At 43.3% G+C, this 17,683-nt stretch overlaps 1 protein-coding gene and 1 non-coding gene across 2 annotated transcripts; both read right to left on the minus strand.

Moving 5' to 3' along the window:
- Window positions 1-309: 309 nt before the first annotated feature.
- Window positions 310-7,955, minus strand: DEFB123 (defensin beta 123). The gene is made up of 2 exons (XM_077160046.1): window positions 7,748-7,955; window positions 310-906 (listed from the first exon to the last, which is right to left on the minus strand). Exons 1-2 carry the CDS (start codon window positions 7,803-7,805, stop codon window positions 737-739), a joined length of 228 nt encoding a protein of 75 aa, XP_077016161.1. The 5' UTR covers window positions 7,806-7,955; the 3' UTR covers window positions 310-736.
- Window positions 7,956-17,253: 9,298 nt separating this feature from the next.
- LOC143653677 (small nucleolar RNA SNORA23) lies at window positions 17,254-17,366 on the minus strand. The gene has a single exon (XR_013161474.1). It is a non-coding gene; the product is annotated as a small nucleolar RNA SNORA23 (small nucleolar RNA).
- Window positions 17,367-17,683: the final 317 nt, after the last annotated feature.

Below are 17,683 nucleotides of genomic sequence, written 5' to 3' on the forward strand. Positions count from 1 at the left end.
CATACGATCTCTGTTGCCACTACTCAACTCTGCTGTTAAAGCTAAAACAGGCCACAGACAATACAGAAATAAATGGGCACAGCTGTGTTTCAGTTAAACTATATTTACAAAGACAAGTGGCAGGCTGGATTTGGCTTTCAGACTATAGTTTGATGACCTCTTTTATCTATTGGTATTTACCATATTAAAAATTTAAATCAAGAAATATTAAAATTAAAATTTAAATATCATAATAATAAAGATTACAATGAAAATATTATTGCAAAATAAGACATAGTTCTTGTGTTCCTGCACAGATGCAAGGACAAATTTTGGGATTTCAAAGTAATGATTTATTAGGTAATGATGAAGCAATGGAAATTAACACAAGTGCAAAGATAGCTAGTAAGAGTACAGTGGACAGAACAAACTGAGTTAGTTTCTGAAAATGAATATATTTGTACCCTAAACCTTCTACCTTAGACAATTTTAGAAACACAAGAGTGTATAAATACACCTTTCGTTGTCAGAATAATGGTATCATGTCATGTGGATTCCAGAAAATTCAACCGTACACTTTTGAGAGAACGAGAGATTGAAAAAGACAAGCAATGCCTTATGACGATGCTGCTGCTGAAAGTAGTTTTGAGCTCACAGACCACCAAAGGGGAAACTCCTGAGAAATGGTGGGGTAGAATACTGCGCAAACACAAGGAGCAGCCAGGGTTGTTTGAATAGAGCTCCGAATCCTCTCAGGTCAAACTCCAGGGATCCTCATCTGTGGTTTCAACCACGGATTTTCTTTGGGATGGTTCTTAGGCTTCACGCAGCACATTTTACCATTCGTGCAATACACGTAGATCCTTTCCCTCCTGGAGCACTTCTGGCGGCACTTGCCTTGAAGATTCCAGCATTTTTGGGTGCTGCCTGTTAAGAGAAAGAAGGGAGCAGGTGTCAGTACTAAGAAGCAGTGGGTCCTATTGAAAGGTCTATAAAAGGATTAAAACAAGGAACCATCGAAGGTTCCCAGTTTCCCATGCTGTCCACCTTAGCCTCCTTTCACACTTTTCCTTTCTTTCTTTTATTGCTTCCTTGCCTCTAAATCTTGACTAGCCTGGAAACTATAAGGCTTGTAAAAATAGCTCTTGAAAGGACTGTCCTGACAGTTTTGGGGAGGAGATTTGCACCAGTGGCACAGAGCAAGAGGCACAAAAAACTGGAGAAATTTTCAGTTGTTCCAAACACGTTTCGTAGCAAAGACAAAAACTGCTACTTGAGCTAAGCCACGAAGATCCTTAACTTTGGGACCCTTAACTTTGCAAGATGTCTTTTTCCTCCATCATTCCACCTCTATTAACCTAGACGCGGACTAGGAATAGGAACCCCATGGGGAGTCACTGTTATGCAGAAACCGAAGGACATTTTCTTTATCATCCAGGTTTTGATTACCCAGTATATCATCTTTTGGTGGCTCTCTTTACTACCCTGCACTCTTGTGTTCCCAGTTCACTTCCCTCTTAAAATTACCTGAATATTTTCAAATACAATTAATGTCTTTAATTTTTAATTGTTTTTCTTAGGCAGATCTATTTTAATGTAGTTAAAACTAAAACACACACACAATTTGTCTTCCTTTTTAAAATCTAGCACATGAAAAGATTTCCTAAACTGCCACATTGTCTTTTTTTTTTTAAATTTCAGAGCATATCACAACAATTAGTTGTAGAACAAATTTCAGAGTTTGGTATGAGTTACAATTCCACAATTTTAGGTTTTTACTTCTGGCTGTTCTAAGTCCTGGAGACTAAATGAAATATCAATATAATGATTCAGCACTCATACTCATTTACTTGAATTTTATCATTTACTCTCTTTGGTACTTGATGTTCTCTAGGCTACCTCATCTAGCTGAGAGGTGGGGGAAATAAAGAATACAGAACCCTTATGACCCCACAATGCTTCTCCATAAATTGCCCCAGAAGCTAGTAATCGCTCTTCTCTATTTTGGAAAACTTTGTGAGGGATTGGTGTGAATTCTCCCTCATTTGGTAGAATTCACCAGGAAAGCTGTCTGGGCCTGGGCTTTTCTTTTAGGAAAGTTTTAAAATTACTAACTAAATCCCTTTACTTGTTATTAACCTATTCAGATGATCTATTTCTTCTTGAGTCAGCTTCAGCTGTCTTTGTCTTTCTAGGAATTGTCCATTTCATCTAAGTCATCTAATTTATTGGGATATAATTATTCATTGTATTCCCTTAAATTACTTATCGCTGTAAGGTGGATTGTCATGTCACGTTTGTGCTTTTGGTAATTTGTGTCTCCTCTTTTTTTCATACTCTTCCCTGGAGGGAGGCTTTCAGTAAGGAAAAACAGCCTGGATTTCCGAGCTGGGTGCAGAGCTTCCAATAAGGGTTTTGGACACAAATTCCACAGCTCTCTGAATTTTGTAGTTTCTAAGGAAATGGGACCCTGAATCTGCTTCTCAGCCCAGGTCTAATGTCACCGCCCCCACACGCACACTTTTGAGGGAGGATGTGACCAAGGATAATTCCAAACCTAAAGCTCCATGTTGAGCCCACCTATACTTAGCAGACATCCTGCGCCCCATTTCACAGGAAATATTGAGGCTCCCGAGCCCAATTCATGCCCTCTGACCTCTGTGCATACAAACCATATACCTAAATTCTGACGTCAACTTCAGTAGTGCTGTCCTACTTGGCCTTGAAGACAATCAAACTCTGCTTCACTTACATTTTATTTCAACTCCACTCTTCTCCACTGCATTAGTCAGAGCTCTCCAGGGTTCAAGTTGACCCATAAAATTAGCCGTCACGCCCTCAATCTTACAGTAACCCTGTTTTTGTCTTTGTTTGGTGAGGTGTTCCTCGGTTCCTTTGGGGTGCAGTTTCCTTGGCTGCAGTAAGTTAATGCATCTGTTCTAGTTTGCTAGCTGCTGGAATGCAACACACCAGAGATGGATTGGCTTTTAATAAAAGGGGATTTATTTTGTTGGTTCTTCAGAGGAAAGGTAGCTAACTTTCCACTGAGGTTCTTTCTTACGTGGAAGGCACAAGATGGTCTCTGCTGGTCTTCTCTCCAGGCCCCTGGGTTCGAACAACTTTCCCCTGGGTGACTTCTTTCTGCATCTCCAAAGGCCTGGGCTGAGCTGCTAGTGCTGAGATGAGGAATGCCGAGCTGCTTGGCTGTGCTAAGTTGCGTTCTCTCATTTAAGCATCAGCCAATTAAGTCAAACGTCACTCATTGCAGCAGACACACCTCCTAGCCGACTGCAGATTTAAGTAGCAACAAATGAGGTTCACGTACCATTGGCTTATGTCTGCAGCAACAAGACTAGGTATGCTCACCTGGCCAAGCTGACAACTGAATCTAACTAACACAGCATCTAACAGTTGTGTCCCTTATGGTCTTTTTAAGATGGGTTTTATTACAAGGGAGCTATCAAACACCACCAGAGCTATGTAAAATAAGGCTGAGGAGCCATATTAAATAAAACTAGCCAAGGATGGGAAAATTTGAGTTTTAGTAAGAGTAAAGAATTGCAACGAATAAAAACTCGTCAAACATATTTCAATCCATGAGTTTATAATCATATTAAAAACTAACTTGTCACCTTTGGAGAGGGATAGGAAAACAAATCATTATCTTGCGGATTCCTAAACAATGAAAAATCACCAGGCATTTATTCTGTCTTTCCTATATGAACTGTATTGCTGAATAAACAATAGTAGATGATGAGTATCTTTTTTAATATAAGTATCCCAGTCAGCTACTGAAAAATTCTATGTAATAGAATATCACCGTTTTGCAATCCCCAAAGAATTAACTTGGCTTTGAGGCTGTGAGCATCAATGACTGCTATTGTCACTAAAAGTGAGACAAAATTATATGCCTTCTAATGAAAGAACACATCGCCATGGAAAGTTTTGCCACAAAGGGTAGAGCTTGAGACTGATGAAACCTTTGGATCTAGGTGTCAATTTGCAGTGGTCAGAAATACAGAGGTCAGAAGGTTGACCTTCACCTTGAATATGCAATCAACAAACTCCTGACTGTTTTGGTTTTAAGTAACAGGTCAAATGTCTCATGTTTTTGAAAAGACAAATTATAAGGACAAGGGATAAAGATGAAGTGCATAGAATAAAAGAGTCTTGAGACAACAGATTTTGAAAATGGGCAAGAGAAAAATAGGGTGCCTAGGGACTCACCCTTAGCTGTGAAACTATGAAGGTGTGCAAGGAAGTGATTGCTATGAAAGTCTGGACAGTGCTGAATTTAGGAGAGGGAAACAGTTGCGATGGGTGAGGCAGGTGGAGGGACTTTTGGGGTGGCTGTCGATATTGCTCATTAGCCTGGATGGTGCTTACAAGGGTGTGCACCTTATAACAATTCATTAAGGTGCACCGTTGCTATGCGTAGTTTTCCACATTTGTGATTCTATGTCTCATTTTACAAAAAAAGCTAAGGAAAGAGCTACCATTAAACAATGAGATCTCAATTTTTAATTCAAGAGTGTCAAGATGAACTTTTGGTAAGAGTGAAGGGAAAGACATCATCACAAACTTTGTCTCAGCCTCTTTGGAGGCTGCTTGGCAATAATTACATATTTAGAAATTGTGCACAGTCTTTCCTGAGCAATTTACTTTCTAGGAAATCCTCATATGCATAGTCAGAGAGGCCTATATACTGAAGATACAACTGTCCTCAAAGAAATCCCAGATAGGGGAAAAAATAGCTCCCTGAGTACTTGATGAACTAGAGTTGTGAAAAGTATAAAGGAAGACCTTGAGGTGCCATGAGGTGCCATGAAGGACAGGGGACATGTCCCACATACATTTAATCTCTGCTGGGTTCTTGGGATTAACATACATGCTTCTACATTCCCACAATTTACCTAATGGTAAGTGTGACAATATTTTGAAAACATTGTAGAGATGTAAATTTCCTTCTCCTTTAATTATGAGATCTTTTGTTTACTGAAAACCAGCACTGGGCAGAATTTCTGGGCTGTGGAGAAATGGTAGCTCCATTCAGTGTTCCATTTATTGAGAGCAACAGAGGCATTGCTCAGCTCAAGTAAGATAAGGGTGGTTTTAGTTCATAGCAAGACAATTCTTTTAAGAATCAACATTTGTCAAGAATTCAGCATTTCCAGATTCCAAAAGCCTAGTGGATTCAGACAATATCACAGGAGCCATAAGCCATAGGAGGCGAAGGCTGAGGTTCTGGCTGAAGAAGCTTCCACCAACCTCCATTACCATCTCCACCACCATGCAACAGGAAGTCAAAGGGAAACAGCCTTCTGGTGATCTCAGGATCACCACGAGGCTTAAACCCACCTTCAGCAGCAGCCGCATGGTTTAAGGGTCTGCTAGAATCACATCTCATCTCTGCCACCCAGCCTGGTGGTGGAACCACCAGCAAGCTCGGGACAAAGGCTCGCCCCACTCCTTCCCAGTTGCGGACTGACCTGAACCCTTAGGATGAAGAGATCAGTAAAGTAAGAAAGGAAGGGGCAAGGGTTAGGCATGAGGGTCTCTGCTATAAACACCCAGACAGGTCTGAGAAAGTCCACTGCAGGGGCAACTTATTCTTCGCCTCTCAGAGTTGGCCCAGAGAAACTGCTACCTATTTAGATAAAATTCGTGTCTTTCCCACGGAGGGGGATTAGGAATGGCTGCCGGAAGTGGCTAGGCACCTCTGCTCTCCTGGGGCATGGGACCCAGAAGTGCTCCTAGAAGAGAGAGGAAAACCAGTGAAGGGTTGAGACCCTGAAGGGCCTGCCGAAAGTGGACCCCAATGGAGAAGCCTAAACCAGGGGTCAGAAGTCTGGCTGAGACTTAGGTGAAGGACTGAGTCAATGGGGCCCCTAACTGTGCCAAGGGATTTCATTTGCCTTGGAATCCAGTAGCAGGTGCCAGCAGGACACTCTCTGACTACATACAATGGGCGTAGTGCCCCAGAAGTCCCTGAGGGTCCAGTACAGGGCTTACTCCACCTCTTCAAGCTCCTGCCTCAGGGCCTTTGCACTTGACATTCCCTTCAGCTTGATTATTTTCCATAGACCCCATGGCTCATTCCTTGGTTCACTCTCTGGCCACAGGGACCCATTCTGTGAACACCTGTTTTAAAACTGCAAACCCACCTCCCTCTGGCATTTTGTTCTTGCCTTTCCTGCTTACTGTGTTAATTTCACTCATCATCTGACACACCTTCTGTTCCACTGATTTATGTTTTAATTCTCTGCCTCCCTCAATAGAATGGAAGCTCCAAGTGCTTTTGCTGATCTTGTTTTGTTCTTCTTTGCCCTCTGTTCTACCTCTAGCATCTATCACAATGCTTGGCACATGACATCCATTCAACTATATTTATTGAGTGAACAAAGTAACTAATTAATGATATATCAGTTGACTTTCTCCTAAACCTAGATGCAATCCAAGAAAGGAGAGGGGGGAAGAGTGGGAGAAAGGAGAAATTCTGAGAGACTGAAGATATATTCAAAATTAACCTGGAAACCATTTTAAACCAGAAAAGAGAACTATTTAACTGCTGAGTTCAGATATAGTCCCTGCACACTCCTCTCTCAAAAATCCCACGAGTCCCTGGGGAAGTTCAGATGAGTTATAGAAAATAAGCCATATTTTTGTATATCAACATTTCAGGGTGTTCAATGTTGTCCGTTCAAACTGATATTACTGTATGATGATGATGATTATATCATATCATGTATAATATATATAGGATATTGTCATAGCAGATTGAGAAATGAGAAATGCTAACTGTAGGCAGCTGAGCTGCTTTCTGAGGCAGTGTCTAACCCAGCTGCTTCTGGAGCTTTCCCTCTACTCCATGTGAGTCACGTTTTAGGGAGCAGTCAGCTCACTGGGGGAAATTTCTTGACCCTGTGGAACGTTATAAGAGTCTTGGGGTGGGCAGAAGCTTCTGCCAGATGAACTGGGGGGGCGGGTGGTTAGTGCTGGAGTTAGTGGAATGGGCAAGTCTGACCAAGGCCCTGCCCTGCTTAGACTTTTCCATGGTTACCTCACCTGGACCTTGAATGCTTTCTCAGTTTACCTCTTGCTGCTCCCTTAACCCACTCCTCCATCTTGTGCCAGTTCCCTGAAGGGGCTCTGCTTTTTCCCACATCTGGGCCTGGGACACACTTCCTGGCACCACCTCCTCTCTTTCCCCTTCTAGTTCCTTTCTCAGGACTCCCCTGACCCTCGGTGGGGGCCCGCCTCTCCTGTGTGCACCCAGCCCCCCTGGCTTCCGTCCATCGCAGCTCAGGTCATAAATGCTGTCCCCCTACCAGAGAGCCCCGAGCCCTGTGGTTTATCTCCCGCTCCCACCACCACAGCAGTAGCAGGCTTCTACTCCCGCATCAAGACGGCTGCTGTCCTCACAAATCCCAAATCATTCTGGGAACTATTTTGCCAAAGGTCTACTACTATTGCCTTCCCCGCTTTCCTGCTGCTCCTGCCCACCCGTTGTACTCTTCCTCACACACGAGGCCACCTGCAGTGCTCCCTGGAGCCGAGCACGGACAGAAGGGGTGAGTTGGCTCTGGGTGTGTGGGTGGCACCTAAGTTATGGCACCCGTTGCTGGTGAAGGCAGCAGGGTGCCAGGTCCTCCATGGGGCTCCGAATGGCCACCTCCCCGGCCTGGAGCCCACCCTCCCCGCGCTCGGGATTCCTTGATCAGACCTCAGTCTCCACACCCTGCCTGTCCCCGGAAGACGTCTGCGTCACCTGGTGTTAGCTGGGACAAGAGCAGCAGCGCAGCCAAAGTCAGCAGCAGGAGCTTCATGGCTGAAGATGGCCCAAGGCGAAGAGCAAGTCCGATGAGATGGCAAAGCTCGTGGGGGAGAGGTCCGGCCTCTCTGGCTCCTTCCGATCAACCGGAACACACGTCACCTACCCGTGCCCTCGGCCGCCCACGGCCACAGCCCTCACACCCCTCCACACCGGCTGACATGCCACCGCTGCCCTCTAGGCCGCGTGGGGGAGGTCAGGCAGCATCCAGAGGCACCTTTAAAAATCGTTAATTCAGACCATGCCATGACCCAGATTGAGAGTTTCCAAGATTTAGCACAATCCTTCCCCCAGCTCGAAGCCGCCTGAGCCCGCGGGACCACAAGGGGGCGCCACGCGCCCGGACTCCACAAGGTCGGGAGAGACTGCGCAGGGGACCCGGAGCCGGGTTTTGAAGAATCAAGACCAGTGCAGCGGCCGCTGAGGCCAGCCGGTGCCGCAGTCAGAGGACAGTCCGTGCAAAGCCCACGTCAGGGCTGGCGTAACTGGATCAAAACCTGCGAGGAAAAAGGCAGGAGAGGAAGCTCCGAGCCCCTCCCGATTACTAGCTTTGTAGTGGCCCTTGCCCACTGCAGGGTCCATTAGGGAACTAGGATCCAGCTACGCAGGTCCCCCCCTCTGAACCCTCAGCTTAAAAAATTTTTGTTTAAATATAACAACATACAAACATGAACATATTTACCATATGATCATTCCATTCTTGGCATATAATCAATAACTCACAATATCATCACATAGTTGTATATTCATCACCATGAGCATTTCTTAGAACATTTGCATCAGTTCAGAAAAAGAAATAAAAAGAAAAAAAACTCATATATACCATACCCCTTACCCCTCCCTCTCATTGACTGCTTGTATTTCCATCTACCCAATATATTTCAGCCTTTGTTTCCCCTGTGTTTTTCTATACTACCTTAGCATTCCCTTTCATTGATCACTAGCATTTCAACCTACTAAACATTTTAACATTTGTGCCCCTATTATTTATTTATTTTTAATCCATATGTTTTACTCATCTGTCTGTACCATAGATAAAAGGAGCTTCAGACACAAGGTTTTCACAATCACACAGTCACATTGTGAAAGCTTTATCATTATACAACCATCTTCAAGAAACATGGCTACTGGAACACAGCTCTGCATTTTCAGGCGCTTGCTTCCAGCCTCTCCAATATACCTTAAACTGAAAAGGGATATCTATATAATGCCTAAAAATAACCTCCAGGATAACCGGATAACCTCTCCATTCTGTTTGAAATCTCTCAGCCACTGACATTTCATTTTGTCTCATTTTTCTCTTTCCCTTTTGGTCAAGAAGGTTTTCTCAATCCCTTGATGCCAGGTCCCAGTTCACCCCAGGATTTCTGTCCCACGTTACCAGGGAGATTTACACCCCTGGGTAGACTCCATCTTTTGATGGAAGGACCTGAAAAATGTGTTGGGCATATTTGAGATTTATTATAGAAGGAATAACAACAACAAAAAAATCTTACTGTTAGATGGTCAAGAACATGCACTACTTTTCTTACCTTGGCACTGAGCTTCCTATTGCATATCAGAGTGCTCATTGGCTGGAAATTCAACAATGAAATCCCAGTGGATAGAGGGTTTCTCTTTCTAAATAGCTCCAGCAAAAGTTTCAGAATTTGATCTGGTTGCCCAATTTCAGTCAAATTCCTATATCTGAACCTGTCACTGAGACCCTGATGAACTGTACCTGGTTGTGTATCCGCTGGTGATGTGTCCTCTCCTAAAAATCAGGGAGGGACGACCAGCCTCACTTGAACCCCATGAGCTAAGAATGATGGAGGGATAGTTCCCCAAAGGAAAATCAAGGGACGGTCACTAGAAGAGGGCAGAATGAATGCTGGGCGGGTGAGAAAAGTAGGTGTCCCCTACGTACTCCTAGAAACAGAATTCCTAAGTTAAATCTTTCCATGTTACCACGTTCCTTTAAAAAAGTTTGTTCATAATTTGCATCCCCTTAAGTAGAGAACTGGGTTGCTTTTCTCTTGATCCTACAAAATCCTGGGTTTGTCATTATAAAAAGCGGAGGTTTTTGCCAAGTTGATAAGTAAAGAACAATTGTTTGGTGCCACTGGAATTTGTTTTAATTTGATTCCTGATGAGGTTTGGCTCTTCAGCCCAGCGTGGACAGGTCGTGATGCTGAGACGCACATAGGACTTCAACGCTTCATTATCAGTCTTCCAAGGACTCCATTCCCAAAACAGCCTGGTGTGATGAGACCACTCAAAGGCCCTGGGGAACACATGTATTTAATAACCTGAAAAAAAATCCCTGTGCTTTGACTGTACAAGGAGCAGGCCCAGTGAGGGACTGTGATTTGCCAGGCAGTACTGGTTTCAAGGGAAGAGGCCACTGACCCAAGTGTGTCAGCAGCTCTGGGGCCTAATGAAGATGGCCCTGAGAATCCCCAGGTGTAAACCTGATTGGCTGGGCCTCTGTTGTTGGGGGAAACCCCAAATCTGCAGCTTTCCACTTTCTGTTCCCGTTCAGCATCCAGAGAACCACAGCATGCAAAGATTGGGTTGATCCCTACAGCCCATCTGCTCCAACACTTTCACTGATGAAAGTGAGGCCCAGAGAGGGTCAGTGACTCTCCCAAGATCACACAGCAAGTACATGGTACAACTAGGACTAGGAGCTGAATATGCTTGACTCTGTCCTCTCTCACCTTGAGTGTCAAAAGCCTTCAAGAGCCTGAGCATTTTGACAGTGGGGCTACTCCTCTAGAGGGAAATTAACCCTATAGGCACATGCTCCCTATGGTCTGAATAAGTGTCTGCCCTTCTCCACTACTCGGCCCTCAAGTTGAAAATTTACATTTGAGAAGGTTCCTGCTTAAATTAGAACCATGATAATGGTGGATTTTTAGACCACATGATGTAGGGCTTTGTAGGTCAGAGTAAAGATTTTGGATATTTTTCTAGGTGTGACATAATAGGATTAAAAAAATTTTTATATTAATTTATTTAAGAGTAAATTAATTATATGGCAACTCTCTTTAAATAAACTATACAATCCCAAGGTCAATATGATATTGATATTAAAAGTTACCTGTAACTATCTAATAAAAAAAAATTCCTTTGTAATGTAATTTATAGACTAGAATTTACAGATTTCTTATCAGACCTTTTTATTTTGATTCCAGGCATTTGTGAAATCATTAAACCTTTTGTTTTTGTAATGACCAATCCACTTCATGTCTTCTTTGGTTTGTCATGGAATCTTTATAGTATAAATCTATCTTTCATTAGTTTCTCTTTGAACCAGACATGATAGGATTTTAAGTTGGGTTACATTAAGGGCTGACATACATTAAAAAAAATTTTTTTTTCTGTGTTTGTTGTATGACTTTTCTCTCCTGGTCCCTAAGATGTGAAGGGGACAAAGGGAGATGGGCCAGCTCGGGAGCACTCGATGGTGACTGGGGAGTAGGGGAGAAGGCAGGCTGTGCCACGGCAGGCTGTGCCCGCGGGCAGCTGAGGGCACGTGCAAGTGATAAGTATGTGTCCCAATTGATTAGAGGAAGTCAGAGAGTCCAGAGCCCTTCCCCATTTATTTGTCACCTGCCGGGCCTGAGGCTACTCCCTGGGCTTCCTGAAGTCATGAAGATGATTTTGGTCACATTGGCTGTGCTGGGGTTCTTATCCCAGGTCACTCCAGGTAAACTGGACCCCTCAGGGGAGGGGCAGGGTGGGGAGAGTGGGTCCTGGTCAGGGACCACCCCAGGGATGGGAGGACGAGCTGGCTGGCGACCCTGAGAAGCACCCCTCATCTAGGGAAGAGAGGAGAGCCTGTTCAATACTGAACACCCTGAATTTTAGATGTGCAATGAATGTAGCTTTATTTTCCAAGCCCGCATAGAAGAGGAGGTGGCACCCAGAGAGCCATCTTCGCCAGTAGCAGGTGTGAGATTTTTCCCCTAATCACCCAGCCGTCCTCTCTTTGTTCAGCTCCAGGGGGCCTGGCAGGAGGTCGGGGGTGTAAGGAAGAGTGGGAGAGGGCGGCGAAGGCAGAAAAGAGGGGAGGAGAATGTGGCCACTCTTTCCCAAAAGCCAGTCAGTCAACTTGCTTGGATTTTGCACTATTCACAGCTGCCTTAAGGGAGACAGAATCTCATAATTATTTTTGCCTGCCTGCGCCAGTCCCTGGGTGAGAGCCGGGGAAGGGCCCTCATCACACTTGGCCAGCCCAAGGTGCTATCTCCAGCACGGTCTCCTTCTCAGCTGCCACCCCCTCCGCCCGCAGAGGTCTTCCTAACCATCCCACAGGGTCTGGTTGTGAGTGCATTGTCTGAGACCGTGCTGGACGCAGATGTGTTCTGCAGCTGTGTGAAACACACTCGCCTGGGGAAGGGGGAAGAGCCCCCAAATCCTGGGTTAGAACCTGCTCCACCATTTACTAAACTCGGTCACTCTCAGCAAGTTACTTGGTTGCTCTGAGTTTCCATTCACTCCTTTTTCAATTTGTAATCCTATATTAGATTGCAGGGTCAACAATGAAAAAGTTGAAATTTTGCTGGGCAACAAATTAGCTTTTTTCTTTTAGGTAACTCATCTGAACTTTCTCAACTTCCATCTTGCTGGAAGGAAAGTTAGAGGTTGGAAAGGGCACAGGGCTGTACCCCCACACAGCAGTGAATTATATTGATGCTTTCTGCTTTAGAACAGACTCTTAGATGAATTATTTCTGGTTTGGGTAAATGTTTAATTTCCTCGTGTTTGTTGTCAAAAATCTAATTATAGACCAATTTTCTTCCCCTGATGTCATTTTGTATTTTTTTTTCTAAATGCCCATTTTCTTTAATGTCCAGTGATTTTATTAGATTATATCTTGCTTTGGGTCAATATCTTCAGGCATGCAATACTCTATCAGTATGTGTTTTGAATCCTTTTGCATTTCAGGAATACTAATTGAACAACCTTTGTAGTATTTGTTATGTTCTCTTGTTTTAGTTTTCTGCTTTGGTTCCTATTATTTATATTTAGGATTTCCTCTTCCTATCATCAATATTTATAACTCTCCATTGATTCTTTTTAATCTTTCCCTTCCTTTCTTTTTTGATTAATATATCCTCTTTTCCACATTGTATTTCTCTCTTTCATTTTCTGTTGTTTTTATTTGCCCATGAGTTCCTTGTAGTTTAATCTTCACTTATAAAATGATTTTTTATAAGTAAAGATTTTTCTAATTCTTTCCTAGCTCCTGTCACTTCATATCTGACTTTATTGAATGCTAGTGATTATTACAAATTATTTCATTTTATACTCACAATAACTCTCTGAGGTAGGTGCTAAATCTTCCTTTTAAAAAAGAAGTTGATTTACTGAGAAGAGACGTAAACTGTTGAGGTCTTCCAGTTGGCTTGTGGTGCAGACAGCTTTCAAGTCCAGGCCTGTGGGCTCCACGCTCTTAACCACGATGACCCAGTGAGACCAGGAGAGAGAACGTCCATCAGGGGCTCAGATCGGAAAAGGCATTCAGGGAGGTTGTGACACGATGCCACCATCCTAAAAAGAAACAGAGATAGGTCCTCCTTCTTGTATGGTTCCCTTCTCTGGCCCTCTGACAATCTTCTAGAACCCAGGACCTGTTTTCGCTTAGGACTGGTACTGATTGTCTTCTTTTTGCCTCTTTGTAACAGGCAGCACTGAAAAATGCTGGAACAATCAAGGTTTCTGCCGTGATAAATGCATCAAGGTTGAAAGGCTCTATATTTTCTGCAAGAGTGGGAGACTGTGCTGTGTGAAGCCCAAGTACCTGCCAGATACATCCTCGTGATCATTTTAGTGCTTTGATGTCTGAGGTCAGAAAAATGAAGAAAACCCTGCCCTGAGTCTGACCTTGGTGGATTCCTGAGCTTTATTAAAATACCTTTGGCTGTGCCCTGTGCTTGTCTCTTATTCTACCTAATCAAGCTCAAGCAGAAGGGGTGTGGGTAAGGAAGTATATACAGGAGAGGAAACTGTGTTGTTTCCTTTATCGCATATACTCTTTCCAACCCATCTGAGAGGTGGATATTGTCGCTTTCATTTTATGGGTGGAGAAACTGAGCCCCAGACTGGAGAAATGATTTCCCCGATGCCATCTGCATAACGAACAGAAACAGGGGCTGAGATCAAATACTTGTCTGCATGACTCAAAGGAGAGGGTAGAAAACATAGGCTTGCAAAGAGCTCCTTGCCTCCTGACCCATTTTAATATAATGGAAATGGTTAGTGTGTTTATTTGAATCTCTCAAATGAAAAGCTGGGGAGGAGGGTGGTGTCAGCATAGAGTCCTGTTTCTTGGACTGTTACAGGAACTGAAATAGTGCTTAACCCCAGGTCTCATTCTGACCTCTTGCTTCTCTCTCTTACATATGTTAATTTCATTTTTAAAAATTTAGTTTAAATTTTTATCAAAGCCATACATCCACACAGCTAAGAGTCAATGTTGACTAGGAGATTACAACAAAATACAGGAGTCACCCTTCCCTTTTTTCATTTCTTGCCCTCCAAAGGAAGCCACTCATCTGTGTTGTGGTCGTTTCTTTGGATTTTACTTCCATCACTATAAATAGTATGCATTTATTGCTTCTTCTTAACTTTTCAGTTTTATGCATTATCCCTTGAATCCTGCTGTGGAAGATAAGGATTTCTTTCTTCTCTGAACATGTTCAGAATCATTGGGCATCTCTTCAGTTTTATCTTCTTGAAGACCTCTCTGTCTGTGCATCAGACCAGGTGTTCTAGTTTGCTAGCTGTGAATGCACAGCAGAGACGGATTGACTTTTAATAAAAGAGGATTTATTTCATTAGTTTTTCAGAGGAAAGGCAGCTAACTTTCAACTGAGATTCTTTCTTATGTGAGAAGGCACAGGGTGATCTCTGCTGGACTTCTCTCCAGGCCTCTGGGTTCCAACAACTTTCCCCAGGGTGATTTCTTTCTGCATCTCCAAAGGCCTGGGCTGAGCTGCGAGTGCTGAGATGAGGTATGCTGAGCTGCTTGGGCTGTGCTACATGGAGCTCTCTCATTTAAACACCAGCCAATCAAGTCAAACATCATTCATTGCTGCAGGCATGCCTCCTAGCTGACTGCAGATGTAATGAGCAACAGATGAGGTTCACATACCATCGGCTCATGTCCACAGCAACAGAACTAGGTACCTTCACCTGGCCGAGTTGACAACTGAATCTAACTACCACACCAGGCCACTCTGAACTGGTTGCCTCCACGCCTGGTGACCTTCTGCCTCCTGGATCTCTGTTCATATCATCCTGGGGATTCTCTTTGATTTTCTCTTGAGATGAAGACCCTGCTTTCTGGAATTTGGGTCTTCTTTCCTGGTCTACTTTTTCTCTTGGTAGAGCATTTCCTGGTAGCTTCCTGAAAATGTATTAACCTCGTACTTAGTTAGTGGTTTGGGTGGTTGTATGATTCCACATTGGAAATGATTTTTCCTCAGGGTTTCGAAAGCTTTGCTCCACGGCATCTCTACCTCTACCTTCCTGTGGAGGGATTTGAAGTCATTCTGATTCTTGTCTCTTTGTGTGTGTCCTGTTAATTTTCTCTGAAAGCTTTTAAGATTTTCTGTTTGTCTCTAGTGTTTCATGTGCTTAAATTTCATGTAGGATTATTTTAATCAACTTTTCTCTGCACTCAATGGGCCCTGTCAATCTAGAAACTCACAGTGGTGTCCCAGTCCTAAATGGACTTTAGCCAAGGACAAAGGTCAAGAAAGTAAACAATCTCCCCAGAGGAGGGAGAATGTAATCGTGGATGTAGAAATGGGATTGACAGTATCTCAGTCTTAACAGCTAACCTTAGTAAAACAACAGGTTTTAGGGCGCTTTAATGATTATACTAGAGACTAGTATGTGCTAGTTATATATATGTGCTAACATATACTAGAATAGTGATTATACTATACTAGAAGACTAGAGACCCGATGTCCTCATACTATATGGAATGTTTTTGTTCTAAAATCACATATTACTTCCCTTGGACTCATATTCCTTGCAGAGTGCCAAATGTCTAGAATGGCCACCACTGGAGAACCTTTTCTGTTCCTAAGTCCCAATATATCTAAGTCTGCTTCTGTGCCTGGTGTGTTTTTTGCTCTCGCAGCAGCACAAGCCTGTGCTCTGCATGAACTATCTGGGCCCAAACACTCATGGTCTTCAATTCTAGGACACTCTTAACTTAAATAATTTCTTCGATGATTTCCTGCCCTTTGTTTTTCCTGTTCTCTAATTCTGGAATTCTTATTGGACTCCCTGACTAATTAATTCTCTAATTTTCTATTTTTGCTACTGTTTTATCTCTTTATTGTTTTACTCTAATTTTTAAAAAATTCATCAATTTCATCTCCATGCTTTAAATTTCCAAGGTTCTTTTCTAATTTCTGAGTTTTAAAAACAACATTCTGTTCTCATTTCACATACAGTAGCCCTTTACTTTTTATGATGGCTTATATGATATCAATCCCTACAATATCTGTTTTCTCTCAGGTACTTTTTTCTCTTTACCCTTTTGGTTTCTTTTATTTTAAAAGCCTTTCTCATTTGCTTAATGGTTCTTGGCTGGATGCTTATATATCGAGTGACCATTGACTGGATTATTTCATTTGAAAACACACAGTGTCTTGTCTTTAGTTTCTTTCTCCTGGGCTGGTCAGATTTCCCAGGAAAGATTCTTCCACCATACCACTCAGAGCAGGCAAGCCTGCCTGTTTCTGCTCAAAGCTGAGATGGGAGACAAGACTGAATCTTTACATTAAACAGTAAGACCTCACTTAATTCTTCTGTGTTCAATATTATACTCTTGCCCTCAATGTTGTCATGTCCCCTGTTTTCCCATCCAGAGGCTCATTTTATTACTCTTCTTGGACAAATACATCTCCAGTTTTCTGCTGGGTTAAGTGAGGGATAGCCAGTGTTACATGGCAGTGGAAATCTGGGGTGTGAAGATTTCAACTGGTATTTGTATTTGAGGCCCAGTTCATCCTAATCTCAGTGATAGCTCTTCACCATTCAGTCTGTGACTTCTGTGTGTTTGCTGATATGGCTACTGGGCTGGGATTTCGTTTCCTGTGGCCTCTGAAGGACCACTTATTCTTCTGTTATTCAGTTTTCAGAACATGTTGCTATTGTTTATTCTCCTGGTTCCTTTGGTCCTTGTGACTTAATGCCTCAAATACAATCTGTTTACTGTTGTTTCCAAGGTGCCTCAGGAGTGAGCAAGTGTGGGTACAAGCCGCCATATTTAACCAGTGGTGTGCTCTCACCTCTCATCTCTCCTCTTCACCCTCGCTGCCAAGTGCTGCTCACACTTCATCTTCTCTTTCTCTCTACTTTTTTCTTTTTTTTTGCAGTAATTTACCATAGATATCTCACATTAAATCCCTCCATGTTACATTTCTATTCCCAAAACTCTGTGTAAGGGGGTTTGGAGACTGGCCAGTGGTGGATATGTCCAGAGATAACACTAGACCAGTACTATGATTCCAAGCTACTCTTTGGCTGTGTGGAACTTCCTCTTTACTTTTTATTTGCAGTTCTGACATTTCAGAGGTACAACAGGTAGGCATTTTTAAATTGAGTTACATTCACTCAGAAGGAGGCTACAGTTGGGCATTGCCTGGCCTCATATCCCTCTACTACCCCCAGCTGAAGGCTTGGCCCTACCCCAGGCCCTCAGTTCATTACCAACCAGAGCAAGAAAGGGTGTCACCAGCTTTAGCCCCAGAGACGGGCCCAGCTCCAAGACTCCCAGAAACTCTTTGCCCATCTGGCTCTAGATTGATGCCTTAGGTCTTCATTGTGAGTCTGAGGCTTTGTTTGGTTCATTCCCAGCTGAGTCCT

The sequence above is a fragment of the Tamandua tetradactyla genome, chromosome 1 (assembly GCF_023851605.1).
Source record: "Tamandua tetradactyla isolate mTamTet1 chromosome 1, mTamTet1.pri, whole genome shotgun sequence".
Taxonomy (NCBI): Eukaryota; Metazoa; Chordata; class Mammalia; order Pilosa; family Myrmecophagidae; genus Tamandua; species Tamandua tetradactyla.

What these genes read in the sequence shown, in the direction of transcription:
- DEFB123 (XM_077160046.1), bottom strand. Translation starts at nt 7,805, where the DNA reads ATGAAGCTCCTGCTGCTGACTTTGGCTGCGCTGCTGCTCTTGTCCCAG. An exon ending in CTTGTCCCAGCTAACACCAG is followed by an intron (nt 907 to 7,747) that starts GTGACGCAGACG and finishes TTCTCTTAACAG; the next exon opens with GCAGCACCCAAAAATGCTGG.